This window comes from Asterias amurensis, chromosome 10 (genome assembly GCF_032118995.1).
Source record: "Asterias amurensis chromosome 10, ASM3211899v1".
Classification (NCBI taxonomy): domain Eukaryota; kingdom Metazoa; phylum Echinodermata; class Asteroidea; order Forcipulatida; family Asteriidae; genus Asterias; species Asterias amurensis.
Genome location: NC_092657.1, coordinates 20,692,258 through 20,704,058, shown reverse-complemented (window position 1 = coordinate 20,704,058; position 11,801 = coordinate 20,692,258). Strand labels below are relative to the sequence as shown.

The 11,801-nt window shown below is 39.3% G+C and overlaps 1 protein-coding gene across 1 annotated transcript; it reads right to left on the bottom strand.

Annotated features, from left to right (window-relative positions):
• Positions 1 to 6,292: 6,292 nt before the first annotated feature.
• Positions 6,293 to 11,733, bottom strand: LOC139942893 (isochorismatase domain-containing protein 2-like). Its single transcript, XM_071939701.1, has 3 exons — positions 11,537 to 11,733; positions 10,254 to 10,500; positions 6,293 to 8,045 (listed from the first exon to the last, which is right to left on the bottom strand). The coding sequence occupies exons 1-3, from the start codon at positions 11,718 to 11,720 to the stop codon at positions 7,883 to 7,885; spliced, it is 594 nt and encodes a 197-aa protein (XP_071795802.1). The 5' UTR covers positions 11,721 to 11,733; the 3' UTR covers positions 6,293 to 7,882.
• Positions 11,734 to 11,801: the final 68 nt, after the last annotated feature.

The following is an 11,801-nucleotide window of genomic DNA, read 5'->3' as shown; positions in this document are numbered from 1 at the left end:
GCAATCTGTGGAAATTTGTGCTGGGCAGCACAGTGTATTTTTCTCAGAGTGCTGGGCGAAATCTTTTAGTTCTGGGCTGGCCCGCCCTGCATCGCCCACCGTGGCTACAACACTGGTTGTGACATTTTGAAAAGTGTACTCTTCCTACTCATCCAATAGACCGATCCATTAAGCTCTGCCCCATTGCGTAATGATCAATCACAATGCAACAAAGGTCCGACACTAAGGTCCGACATGGGTGCGCGTGTGCTTGGTGCGTGCGGCAGAGTTGTGCAGAAAGGCATTGGAGAGCCCACGTGTTCCTGCTCACAGGTGCATCGTGGTTGGAGCCTACTGGATCGGTCTATTCCTCATGGAGGTAGACATTTCTATTTCTACCTCCATACCGTTGGAACTATTTATATAATATGTGGTAAAATAAAACTACGTGAAATTTCAATGAAGACAGTCCTGAGTAGCATACAGACCCTTAAAGATTTACTGAAGATTTTCTTTAAACAAATTCAACCCTTTAGAGGTTTGTAATTTTATTTTATTCAACTTTTTGTCTTTTTTTTTGTAGGGCAGATTCGGCAGCCAACAATTCCAGTCATTTCCTGCTTTTTATGTGGGAAGTCCAATCAAAGGTCACAACTTATCAACATTTTGACAGTAAAAAAGAACAAAACTTCACGATTTCATTTTCACCATCTTGGACACTGAGAACAAGACAGTAAAGGGAACCAGAAAGGTCTCCATATGGGAGTTCTAAAGAATGTGGTGCCCACAGATCCACAAGGCATTTTTTGCGTACAGTCTAAAGGCCCGATCACACAGGCCCCGATAACGAGAACGAAAACGACCTGATAAAAATGCACGCCCTCGATTGGTTCAGTGACCGTAGGTGAAATCTGCTTGGAGCATTTCAACCAATCGGGCCTTAAAGGAAGTTCTTAACAGGGACAAAGGAAAGAACAAAAGAATAAGATGTATCCACAAGGATGCAAAAAAATAGTGTTATTTTTATAGTAATACATCTATATGGGCATATTCTCAGAGTTATAGGGACTTTGACACAATGGAACAAAGACTGTCCCCAAAGTTGTTCTTTGTTTTTAAAAACTTGGTTCCCATACACACTAACTATGATTCTTCACAAAAGAGAAAGAACAACAAAAAGAAATCCCACACAACTCTCTGTGTGCAAAAGTGTGTGTGATAACATCTGATTGTTAGCATAGACTCATTGACAAGTCGTTAAATTAATGTGTGTCGCAGTGATAGCGTTCCAAGTCTATTCCGAATCTTCACCGCAATTACCGCGACTGCGGTATTCTCGTGAGAATGCTGGCCCCGCCAGACTACTGTCCTCACGACAGCAGTTAATGCGGAGTAAAAGACGGCAACCAGCAGTTCACGTGAGAGCAGTGATCTCACAGGAGCACCACCACAACTGGACTATCTCACCGCGGCAGACCATTAACGACTTGTCCACAAGTCTAGTGCTAGCAAAGTTTGCAATGCACTTTTGACATGAAGTTTATTGCTTGACCTCTTTAGGAATCAGGATGGGGGAAATGTGTGGTGGATAATTCCGGTATGGGTCCGAACGCCAACTTCCTTTTAATTGGCAAAACACTGTTTTGTGATTCCCCTTGCAATTGTTTACATACTTGTACATATGTCGCGGATGTGTTTCAAACAATGTCATTTTCATGCTTTACTAATAATTATTCAATTCAATTCAATTAAATTCAATATTACGTTTATTCCCCGTTTCTCTGATTGTGAGTTATTTCTTAAAGAAAAGGCGATCACATTTTGAAGATAAATTTTCACCATGTAACTTTGCATAAATGTGTAAAAAATATCTACATTTAATAGGATTAAAAGAATCGAGTGGTTAGGAAAAACAAAGGTAACATTTGCCGTCATTGATTTCAATTTTTTTTTCAAGATGCAACAAAATTTCTTCTGAATATAGTTTAGGTTAAAAAAAAAAACTCTTTTCGTGTGACAATAAAGGCTGACACTGGGAAACAGTTATCAATCAACAAAAAAGAAATTATTAATTGATTTTATAAGTTAAAATGTATTACAATCTGACAATTTAAAAAGTTTACAATTTGAAAATCAAGAGGGAAAAATCATCAAAAACTTACCTGAAATTAGCACTAAATCTTGCATGGTTATTCAAACTGTTAAAACAATAAACTTGCTCAGTGTAGTGGTCCAACTTGTAATAAATTCCACTGAGAGCGAGAGTGACAGTTGTTTTGTAAAATGGTGGACGACAAACATGCCACACGCAACTGACAAACTCTTGATTCATGTGATTTGAATTCGAACATTAAAAAAAACTAGTCATCGAAGAAAATCAAACACAAGGTTTTAAGCTGGTACCGCCATGTGAAACATCAGGTTTCACGAACAAAAGGCACACACTCAAGACGTCAATAAACAAACACAATGATAAAGCACGGACTCCGAAGGCCACCCTCCCACTATCCGCCTTTCCCCGCCTTGACCTAGGCTTGACTCCCCGGTCAGTGTGTTCTTGGAATCACGCTCCAGTAATTTCTCGGTGATTGACCAACAGTCAGTGGTCGTATTAAGTTCAAATGAACAAATCACTGTTGGTTTTAAGCTTTTATTAAGAAAGAGTTCATGTGATAAGTAGCTGGATATAATGTACAAGGTGTATTCTTACCTTCGGTTTCCTTTTTAGCCTTTCGTTTCTGGTAGTTTTAGTTTCAACTGTAGAATTAGAGAGGAAATAAGGTTGACAACTGCCGGTTAACATGTGCAAGATGTCGGCGTGTACATGATGTACCGTGATAATGATGCACAGTGGTCTTTCTGTATTACTGTTTGAAACGCGTGGCAGACATTGGGCTGTAATCATTAGCTGCACACAAGGAAGATGCGAAAAAAATGAACATAATTCTCACATTACATGACATTGGCCTTCAGTTGTAGACAGTTTATTGAATTGAGTGGGGGGGGGGGGGGTCGATCAGGCTGATGAGTCACTTTTCATCAAGTCAACATCATTATTTCATCAAATCTCCTTTTCTATCATTACATTGACAGTTATTATTTATCTGACAATGACATCGGGGCCCAACATAAAGCTGTTAAGCAGAACAAAAAACTGCTTAGCTGATTTCCATAGACGAATAATTAAAAAGTGGGGTACCAATCGCAACAATGTGACTTGATTGACTCATGGCTGGTAACCAGTTTCTGCTGAGAAAGATTGTTTGTTTGGGCTCTGGGCCCGCGCTAAGCAGAAAAAACTGCCTAGCAAATTTATGAGCCAAGCACAATAATTATTAATTGAGTATAGGCCTCAACAGCTATGGGCACCATTTTGCAAAGTGCAAACTTTATGGAATTTTAGCTAGTAAACTAGTTTTTGTTTAGAAGTATTCATTTTTTTTTTTTTTTTTTTAAGGCAGTTGACACTATTGGTAAAATATTGTCAAAGACTAGCATTCACCGCTGGTATGCATAAAATAACAAACCTGTGAACATTTTGAGCTCAATCGGTCTTCGAAGTTGCGAGATAATAATGAAAGAAAAATAACCCTTGTCAGACGAAGTTGTGTGCGTTTAGATGGTTGATTTCGAGACCAAACATTTTCTAAATCTGAGGTCTCGAAATCAAACTCGTGGATAATTACTTCTTTCTCGAAAATAATGGCACTTCAGAGGGAGCCGTTTCTCACAATGTTTTATACCATCAACCTAGAAAGGTTTACTCGTCACCAAGAAAGGTTTTTTTGGCAATAATTATCTTTGAGTAATTACCAACAGTGTCCACTGCCTTTGGTAAAATATAATTATGCTGATAGGCTATAATGAGATTATTGTGCCCTGTGCCCAATTTTAAAAACCTGCTGAGCTCAAAAAACGTATTGCTGTTACAAAGCCAATAATTGTAAAGCATTATTGGTTCCTATCCTACCCATGTGTGTTGTACACTCAGTACTTTCCCAAGTCCTGTTATTAAACAATCACAGGTTACTCGGGGGGATTCGAGCCCACACCCCTTGCAATTCTAGAGCAGTGTCTTGCATCTAGAATTCTACCTCCATGATCTAGACTAACGAGATTACCCAGTAGCTAGAGGCAGTTCGAATCCTGTTTTTGGCAGCGGGTATACCTCAATTAATTTGGTGCTCCAAGTCATTGCAGGTTCAGACACAACTCAGGGCATAACAAAAAATGAGTATGTGCAAAAGAAAGGCAGTTATTATTTATTTTTTTGCATTTTGTATGGGGTACGTGGGTAATTAGCTGTGCTTGGATACACCTCGCCTGACGTTCTCCTTCTAACAGTGATGTTTGTTCTTCTTGTGTATATTCAGGGAGAGAAATACTGAAATCAAAGAGTAAATCGAGGAAAATATAATTCGATGGAAACTTTTGAGCGATTGCCAAAAAGACAAAAGGTACCCAAACACAGCAATTATAATGCTGACCAGAATAGGGTTACAATACGTAAGCCAACACTTTTCACCCGCCGTTTTCTGTGAAAGGGCCTGCTAATAAGGCCTAGATTGTGGCATTTATGCCCGACTTTGCGAATTATTTTGCAAGTGCATGGCGTCATTGGATTTTAACAAAAATGGGTCTTGCTCTCGACTAATTATAAAGTTAAATTCTGTACGTTAGTCAAAACATGTAGAATTAGAGGTCCAAATTCAAGGCTGTTGTATCAGTATCTTCGAAGCGTCGGGACTAAACCAGATATTCCACCATACACTAATAGTGCAATGTTTTGTATACCGAAACTTGCGTAGGGCACGGTATTGACAATGGCATGCTCTGTTAACTTGAGTTTAGAGCAGAGATTTGCAATTTCCCCCACTCATAATATCTGTTGAAAAATAGTTGACCAGGGGAGTGCGTAGCGATTGCGACAATAAAATCAGTTTCTACACGACCCGTCACCCCCGGTGTAAGGAGATTTTTGTCCTCAAACCGGCGAACTGTGTGCAAACTTCCTTCGTCCCCAGCTTTGCTCTTCGTCGGCAGCGCTTGGATAGACTGGCCGTACGGGGCCGAGCGAATGTGCAAACGTGTAAAACGCCCTCTCTTGAAACATTTCTCATGAGGGGGACATTGGACCAATCAAAATACATACACAGATTACGTCACTGCACGTTTGTCCAATGAAATGATTGTATCCGATCATTGGATAAAGAGGGGACCAGTGTACCAGGCGCTTGCTTTTGTTAAAAGTAAATTATATGTTGGTTTCCAAGATCAGAGAGGGCGCTATACTGCTTATTGTAAAGGATTTCTAAAGAAAAAAGAAAGAAAAAATGAATTATACCATCTTCTCTATATTTATTGTCCTCAGCATGATTGCCAGCGAGTGAGCCCTTTCCTCTCTCAATAAACTCATTTTTAAGCATTATTAATCATTAAACAACAAACATTTGCTTGCTCTGCAAATTCATTAAAGGGACATGAAGCAATTTTAAGGTGCGTTCGTTCAGCTTCCCTGGGTTTGACCCTCGTGTGCGGCGTTTTTTACCCCCAGGACGAACGTGGGTAATTATCTGCACACGTCCGTCCTGGAAAAAACCCCTCCACACACCGGGGTCGACCCGGGGAAGCTAAACGAACGCACCCAGTATCCATTTTTCCCTAACACCCCTTATATCTCGTCCCCATGATTTACTTTATTTTCAATCATGTTTGATATCAATGTTTCCAAACCGATCGAGGCTGGAAGAGCAAACTTTTCGTTCTAATTAATGCAAAATGATTATTAGAATGACCTATCAATGGGCCAAATTTTGGCAAAATAGTCGAAAAGCCATTATACACTTACGGCACAGAAAAAAAAAAAAAGTTCGCAGATTTACAAATAACTTACAGGGTTTACAGAAGGTAATGGTAAAAGACTTCTCTTGAAATATTATTCCATGAAATGCTTTACTTTTTGAGAAAACACTAAAACAATATCAATCCTCGAGAGCGAAAATGCTGATTTATTTGAAACACATGTCATGACACGGCGGAATGTGCAGAAACAAGAGTGGGTTTTCCCGTTATTTTCTCCCGGCTCCGCTGACCGATTGAGCCTAAATTATCACAGGTTTGTTATTTTATATACAAGTTGTGATACACGAAGTGTGGGACTTGGACAATACTGTTTATAGAAAGTGTCCAATGGCTTTAATTTTGTCATTCTGCCTACAATTTGTGTTGCTTCAGTCGTAACAAACATGATAGAACAGTTTCACAACACATGATGGTAATTACAACACAAGAAAATCAAACAATAAGAATAATGTAAAATATTCAGCTCTTTATTTAATTTTTGACATACATAAAATAGGTTATTGTACAATATACAAATTATTGCCTGTAATGCACTAAGTAATTTTGTGGTAACTTTAATTTTCACATTTTGGGGAGTTTACTGAAAAAAAAATTGAAAAAAAATAGAAAAAATAAAAATATAGTCAGATGCACAAATAATGTTCTCAACAGGATAATAACAGGATGATTTAATGAAGAAAAAAAAGAGAAAGACAAAAAAATGTCACTAGAGTTGGTTCAGAAAAGTACCGATGGACATCGCAATGTTTCAATCAGCGTGTTGTTAAATGGTCAGACTGCTAGACTTGCAATCACAAGGTTGTGGGTTCAAATCCTACCAAGCTATCCGTGGTCCAGTGGTTAGACTGCAGGACTTGCAATCACAAGGTTGTGGGTTCAAATCCTACCAAGCCAACAATGGTCCAGTGGTTAGACTGAAGGAATTGAAATCACAAGGTTGTGGGTTCAAATCCTACAAAGCTAACCTCTGATCTTACAATGACTAGAATACTAAACCCTAGTCACCATGCTGGCCCAGGGGTTAGACTGCAGAACTTGCAATCACAAGGTTGTGGGTTCAAATCCTACCAAGCTAACCGCTGATCTTACAATGGCTAGAATACTAAACCCTAGTCACCATGCGCTGGTCCAGTGGTTAGACTGCAGGACTTGCAATCACAAGGTTGTGGGTTCAAATCCTACCAAGCTAACCGCTGATTTCACAATGACTAGAATATGTAATGCTGTCTAGTTACTGAATAACATTTTGTTGATTTGTGAACTTCATTTTCAAAGACGTTTAACCAATGTTTGAACCAACACTGCTCAAAAGAGTTTTTAACATGGTGCTACTGCAAACCTCACCTGATTAAACTGAGCCATGCAAAGTTTTGGCTCCTACTTTGAACCTGCCACCAAATTGAGCACATATTATTACTAATGTTTAAAGGCAGGGTCATGTTACATTCTTTATCAAGAATACAGTTTAAAAAAATCATTTAAAATATAATGTACTCCACAATTACATTAATAGGGACAGGGAGAAGGCAAACATAAACAGCTTAGTTGAAACAGCGCTGGTACTCTAATCTCAAGGAATTGTTGGTTCGGAACCCAAGCTGGAACCAGAGCCCAAGCTGGAACCCAAGCCGGGACAGGAGCCCAAGCCGGAACTGCAACCCAAGCCGGAACCAGAGCCCAAGGTAGAGCCCAAGCTGGAACCAAGCTGGAACCCAAGCCGGGACAGGAGCCCAAGCCGGAACCAGAGCCCAAGATAGAGCCCAAGCCGGAACCAGGGCCCAGGCTGGAGCCCAAGCCGGGACAGGAGCCCAAGCCGGAACTGCAGCCCAAGCCGGAACCAGAGCCCAAGCTGGAACCCAAGCCGGGACAGGAGCCCAAGCCGGAACTGCAGCCCAAGCCGTAACCAGAGCCCAAGATAGAGCCCAAGCCGGAACCAGGGCCCAGCCGGGACAGGAGCCCAAGCCAAAACGCACCCCTGAGCCCAAGCTGTAGCCCAGGCCGGAACAGAAGCCCAAGCTGAGGTTTCACAAAAAGCCTAGCTCTACATTTTACTCAGTAATCCAGAATCAGGTGCCGAGGTTTGGATTAGTTTCTGGACTTCTTTGAAGTTTGGATGTTTAGCATCTCCTAGGAGTTGTAGTAACATTCCCTCACTGGTTGTTATAAAGGCACCAGACTGACGCAACCTCTCTATGGCGTACATCCTATAATAAGTAAACAAATAATAAAAGCAAACTAATGTTGGCTGTTGCAAACTGCTTATATGTAACATGTAATTATTGTTTTAAAATCAATTGCAAGAAAAAAAAAAAAAAAAACATTTAAAAGCTTGAATCAACACTTGTGGTCAGGCAGTCCAAAAAGAACGTATTACAAGTATTAATGGTACATACTTATAGAACAAAATCATACAAAAAAAAGATTAAAATACATTAATAACATGACGTATCGAACATTGCAGAGTCTTTCTCAAAGGCTAAATGACCCACAACAAATATAATTATGTGTGCAATTGTTTATTGAAGTTGCATGAGAAAAATGAAAGAAATAACACCCGTGTGTTGATAGTAGACCCATCATTTTTACCTGAAGGCGGCAGAGGGCCTTACCATGCTGGAGGCATTTTGTTATAAAAAATCATTGAACAACTATAATGTTTGCATTTATTTTACTTTTTGACCAAAAGTGTTGATGTTTTTTTGACCGAAAAGGGAATCAAAGTGTGTTGAATCGGTTTTCAACTAGTGGTTTAAACCCGCCGAGGCCTGGTTTGTTATAATTTACCTTGACTTTGTCTCGGTAAAATTATCAAGAACCAGACCTCTTGGGAATTAACCACTAGTTGAAAACCTCTTCACTTCACATTGATTCCCTTAATATAATGATCCACACAAACATCCCTCAAAATTGTATAGGTTTCCTTATACGTCGTAAACTAACACGGTCGGCCATTTTATGGAGTCAAAATTTTGACTCCACAAAATGGCCAACCATGTTAGTTCGCGATGTGACAGGAAAACTACACAATTTCGAGGCCTGTTTGTGTGGATCATTCTATTCTACTTTCTAATTATCTATCTAACCAAAATGCATTTAATAACCAAACAGTTTCAAATACTTTTAAACAACCAACTCGACCGATCCAAGGCAACGTGTTCCTTTAAACATGTGGACAAATTGTTAAAGTCACCTGGAAGTGGTATTTTTTCAAAATAAAGCATTTGTCACTAATATATGTGTTTTGATGAGTTGAATGTGAATAAACAGTTAACTAAGGTTTGAAAAAATCAGTGCTTATGTTATTTACAAATTTAAGAGTAGACCCCGACCCGAGAGGGCGCTGTTCAGGACGTCAATCGAGGCAGACTTTGCCTGTAATGCGTAGAGTAAACTCAATGGGAAACTTTAGACTATCTGCCAATCACCAAGAGAGGGTGCTCTCCACCAGGTAATGTCAACAACTTAGGAATAGGAGAAGCATGAGTGACGGTCACTGACAGCAAATACCTTGTGTTTTGTGTGTTTTTGATTTTGTATTTTAGATTTAGCCAAACTGTACTTTGTTTCTCATAACACAATGCCAGCATAAACCAAGCTGTTCTGGAACAAGACGTACTGGACACGAGTTCCCCTATGATAACAAGCGGTGTGCATGAGGTTTTGGGAGTGTTTCTTTTAGGGTAATTAGCAAAAATTCCAAAATGCTGACCTACCAAAAAATGAGAAGAAATCTGAAGTTTAGTTGTATGACAATGTATCTGATTTAATTTTCAAGTGGCTGAGAGACTTCTAAATATTTTTTGAGTATTTTTGAATTTTTAGCATTTACCATTGTTTGCTATAGGAGTTTTGCACCCTTGCCTGGTAGGTCTGCTGCCCTCTAGTGGCAGAACTTTCAAAAAGTCTCCCAGCGCAAAGTACAGGCAATGCTGACCAGGTGTATTGCTGCTGAATGCAGAAAAACACTTTTTGAAATGTACCAACTCACGACTTGGACGTACATGAACTTTGCACGTGTGTTTACTATACGCATTACAGGCAAAGTCTGCCTTGAATGACGTCACAAAAGGGGTAGGCGGAGTCAGCCCCCAAACAACTTTATATATTTTTTAAACATATAAATCGTGATAAACAATTACTAAAAAAATTGTTTTATTGTTCGTAAGCTTACATACTCTTATGTTTGAAAGAAAAAAAATTATATTTCCAGGTGACTTTAATGGTCTGCTGCGGCGAGAAAGACGATTTGTGGCGGGGCCGTAATGATTCAGGTTTCCTTTAAGCTCAGGGAGGAACATGCATGCAATAAAGACAATCTCGCCCTTATGCTAGGGTGTGTAAAGCGCTACATAAAAATCAATTATTAATACAATTACAAATTTGTCATTTTTTCAAATCAAAACCATTTTTACCTGTCCACCATACTCCGGGACGAGCACGCGTCTGCAATAATATGGACATCTAGCCCTCGCTCCAAGAGATCCAACGCCGTCTTCTGAATACAAGCTTGTGTTTCTATTCCACATAGAATCACAGACTCCGTCCCCATCTCCTTTAACTTCTCTTCAACCTGCGGGAGGCACATGGTGAAACACGTCTTGGAGAGGATTGTATCGGTTTCACGTTCTACTCCAATTTCCGGAACTGTTGGACCAAGTCCTGTATCACAACAAGAAAACAAATGAATAAAACAAAACCAAAAACACTTGTTTTTGTTTAACTCAATAGGCCTACAGCAGCCAAAAGCCAAAATGTACAGTTTACAAAAATAGTCATTAAAAACATCACTATATAACAAAACAGAATCAAGTATGTATACACACAGGCATGAGAATGTAGAATGCCTCAAGTATTGTAAAGCGGAGTACACACGCTCAGAAGCCAAAATTCGCCACTAACCCCTGAAATACGATTGCCTTAAGCAGAGATTCCCTGCTTCCGTAAGCGCCGATTCTGCGCTATATACATTTGTTGGTTTATTTCATAAAAACATTACAATGAAATGAACAGTACGACAACCGATATGGTTGAATAAAGTGCTTTACTACTACTACTACTACTAGAACATGTACAGTATAATTAGACCCAGTAACTGGGGCGCTGTACTCCTTTTAAACAATTTTTGACAAAATCGCAGACTTGTCATCGCTCCACGATGCAAAGTTAAAAATCATCGAGTTGGAGTTTAAAAAATGATCGTGAGTACAATTAAATGCCTGATGTTACATCCTAGACGTATCGAGAATAGAGTAGGCGATTTTTGAGCTAGTTTGTTTGGTCTTTTTGTCATTTTGAGGCATTTTTTGTGGCTGGGTGTCGCGAAAAACAGGGTATTTGTTAAAATTCTGTGCCGTTCTCTGGGGCGCTAGTACGACAGATGAAGTCAAAAATTGTTTTAAAAGGAGTACAGCGCCCCAGTTACTGGGTCCTGGGTCTAGAGTATAATAAACATTTCCTTAAAAAAAAGAGCCAATAGTATTTGAGGATTAAAAAAAGGTAAAACACACAATACTATGATGGTATGGTGCCTACAAGTTACGGTGTTATAAAGCACTTTGCTCTATGAACTATCGATAATAATATAATCCTGCGATGTATATTGATTTATAGGATTACGTAACTAAACTCACAACACAATGAAATTGAATGGATACAAAAAAAATTAATCTGTAAAAAAAAAGTAAGACAACCTTACCTTTTGGGTACTGTTCTGTGATTATTGTGGGAATTTCCATGATTTTAGCTGCTCTATACATTCTGGATGCAACCTCCACAATCTGAGGAAAATACTGGATTGTTGGGCGAAACTTTTCCTGCATATCGCACAGAAAAAGTGCCGAATTCCTGATAAAAACTTGACCAAGTCTTTTAGAAGCCATCTTGATCTTTCGTTCTGAACTTTGCACACGCCGTGTAATAATAACACAATAACAGCTGATAGGCTGTTCCCCTGATCAATT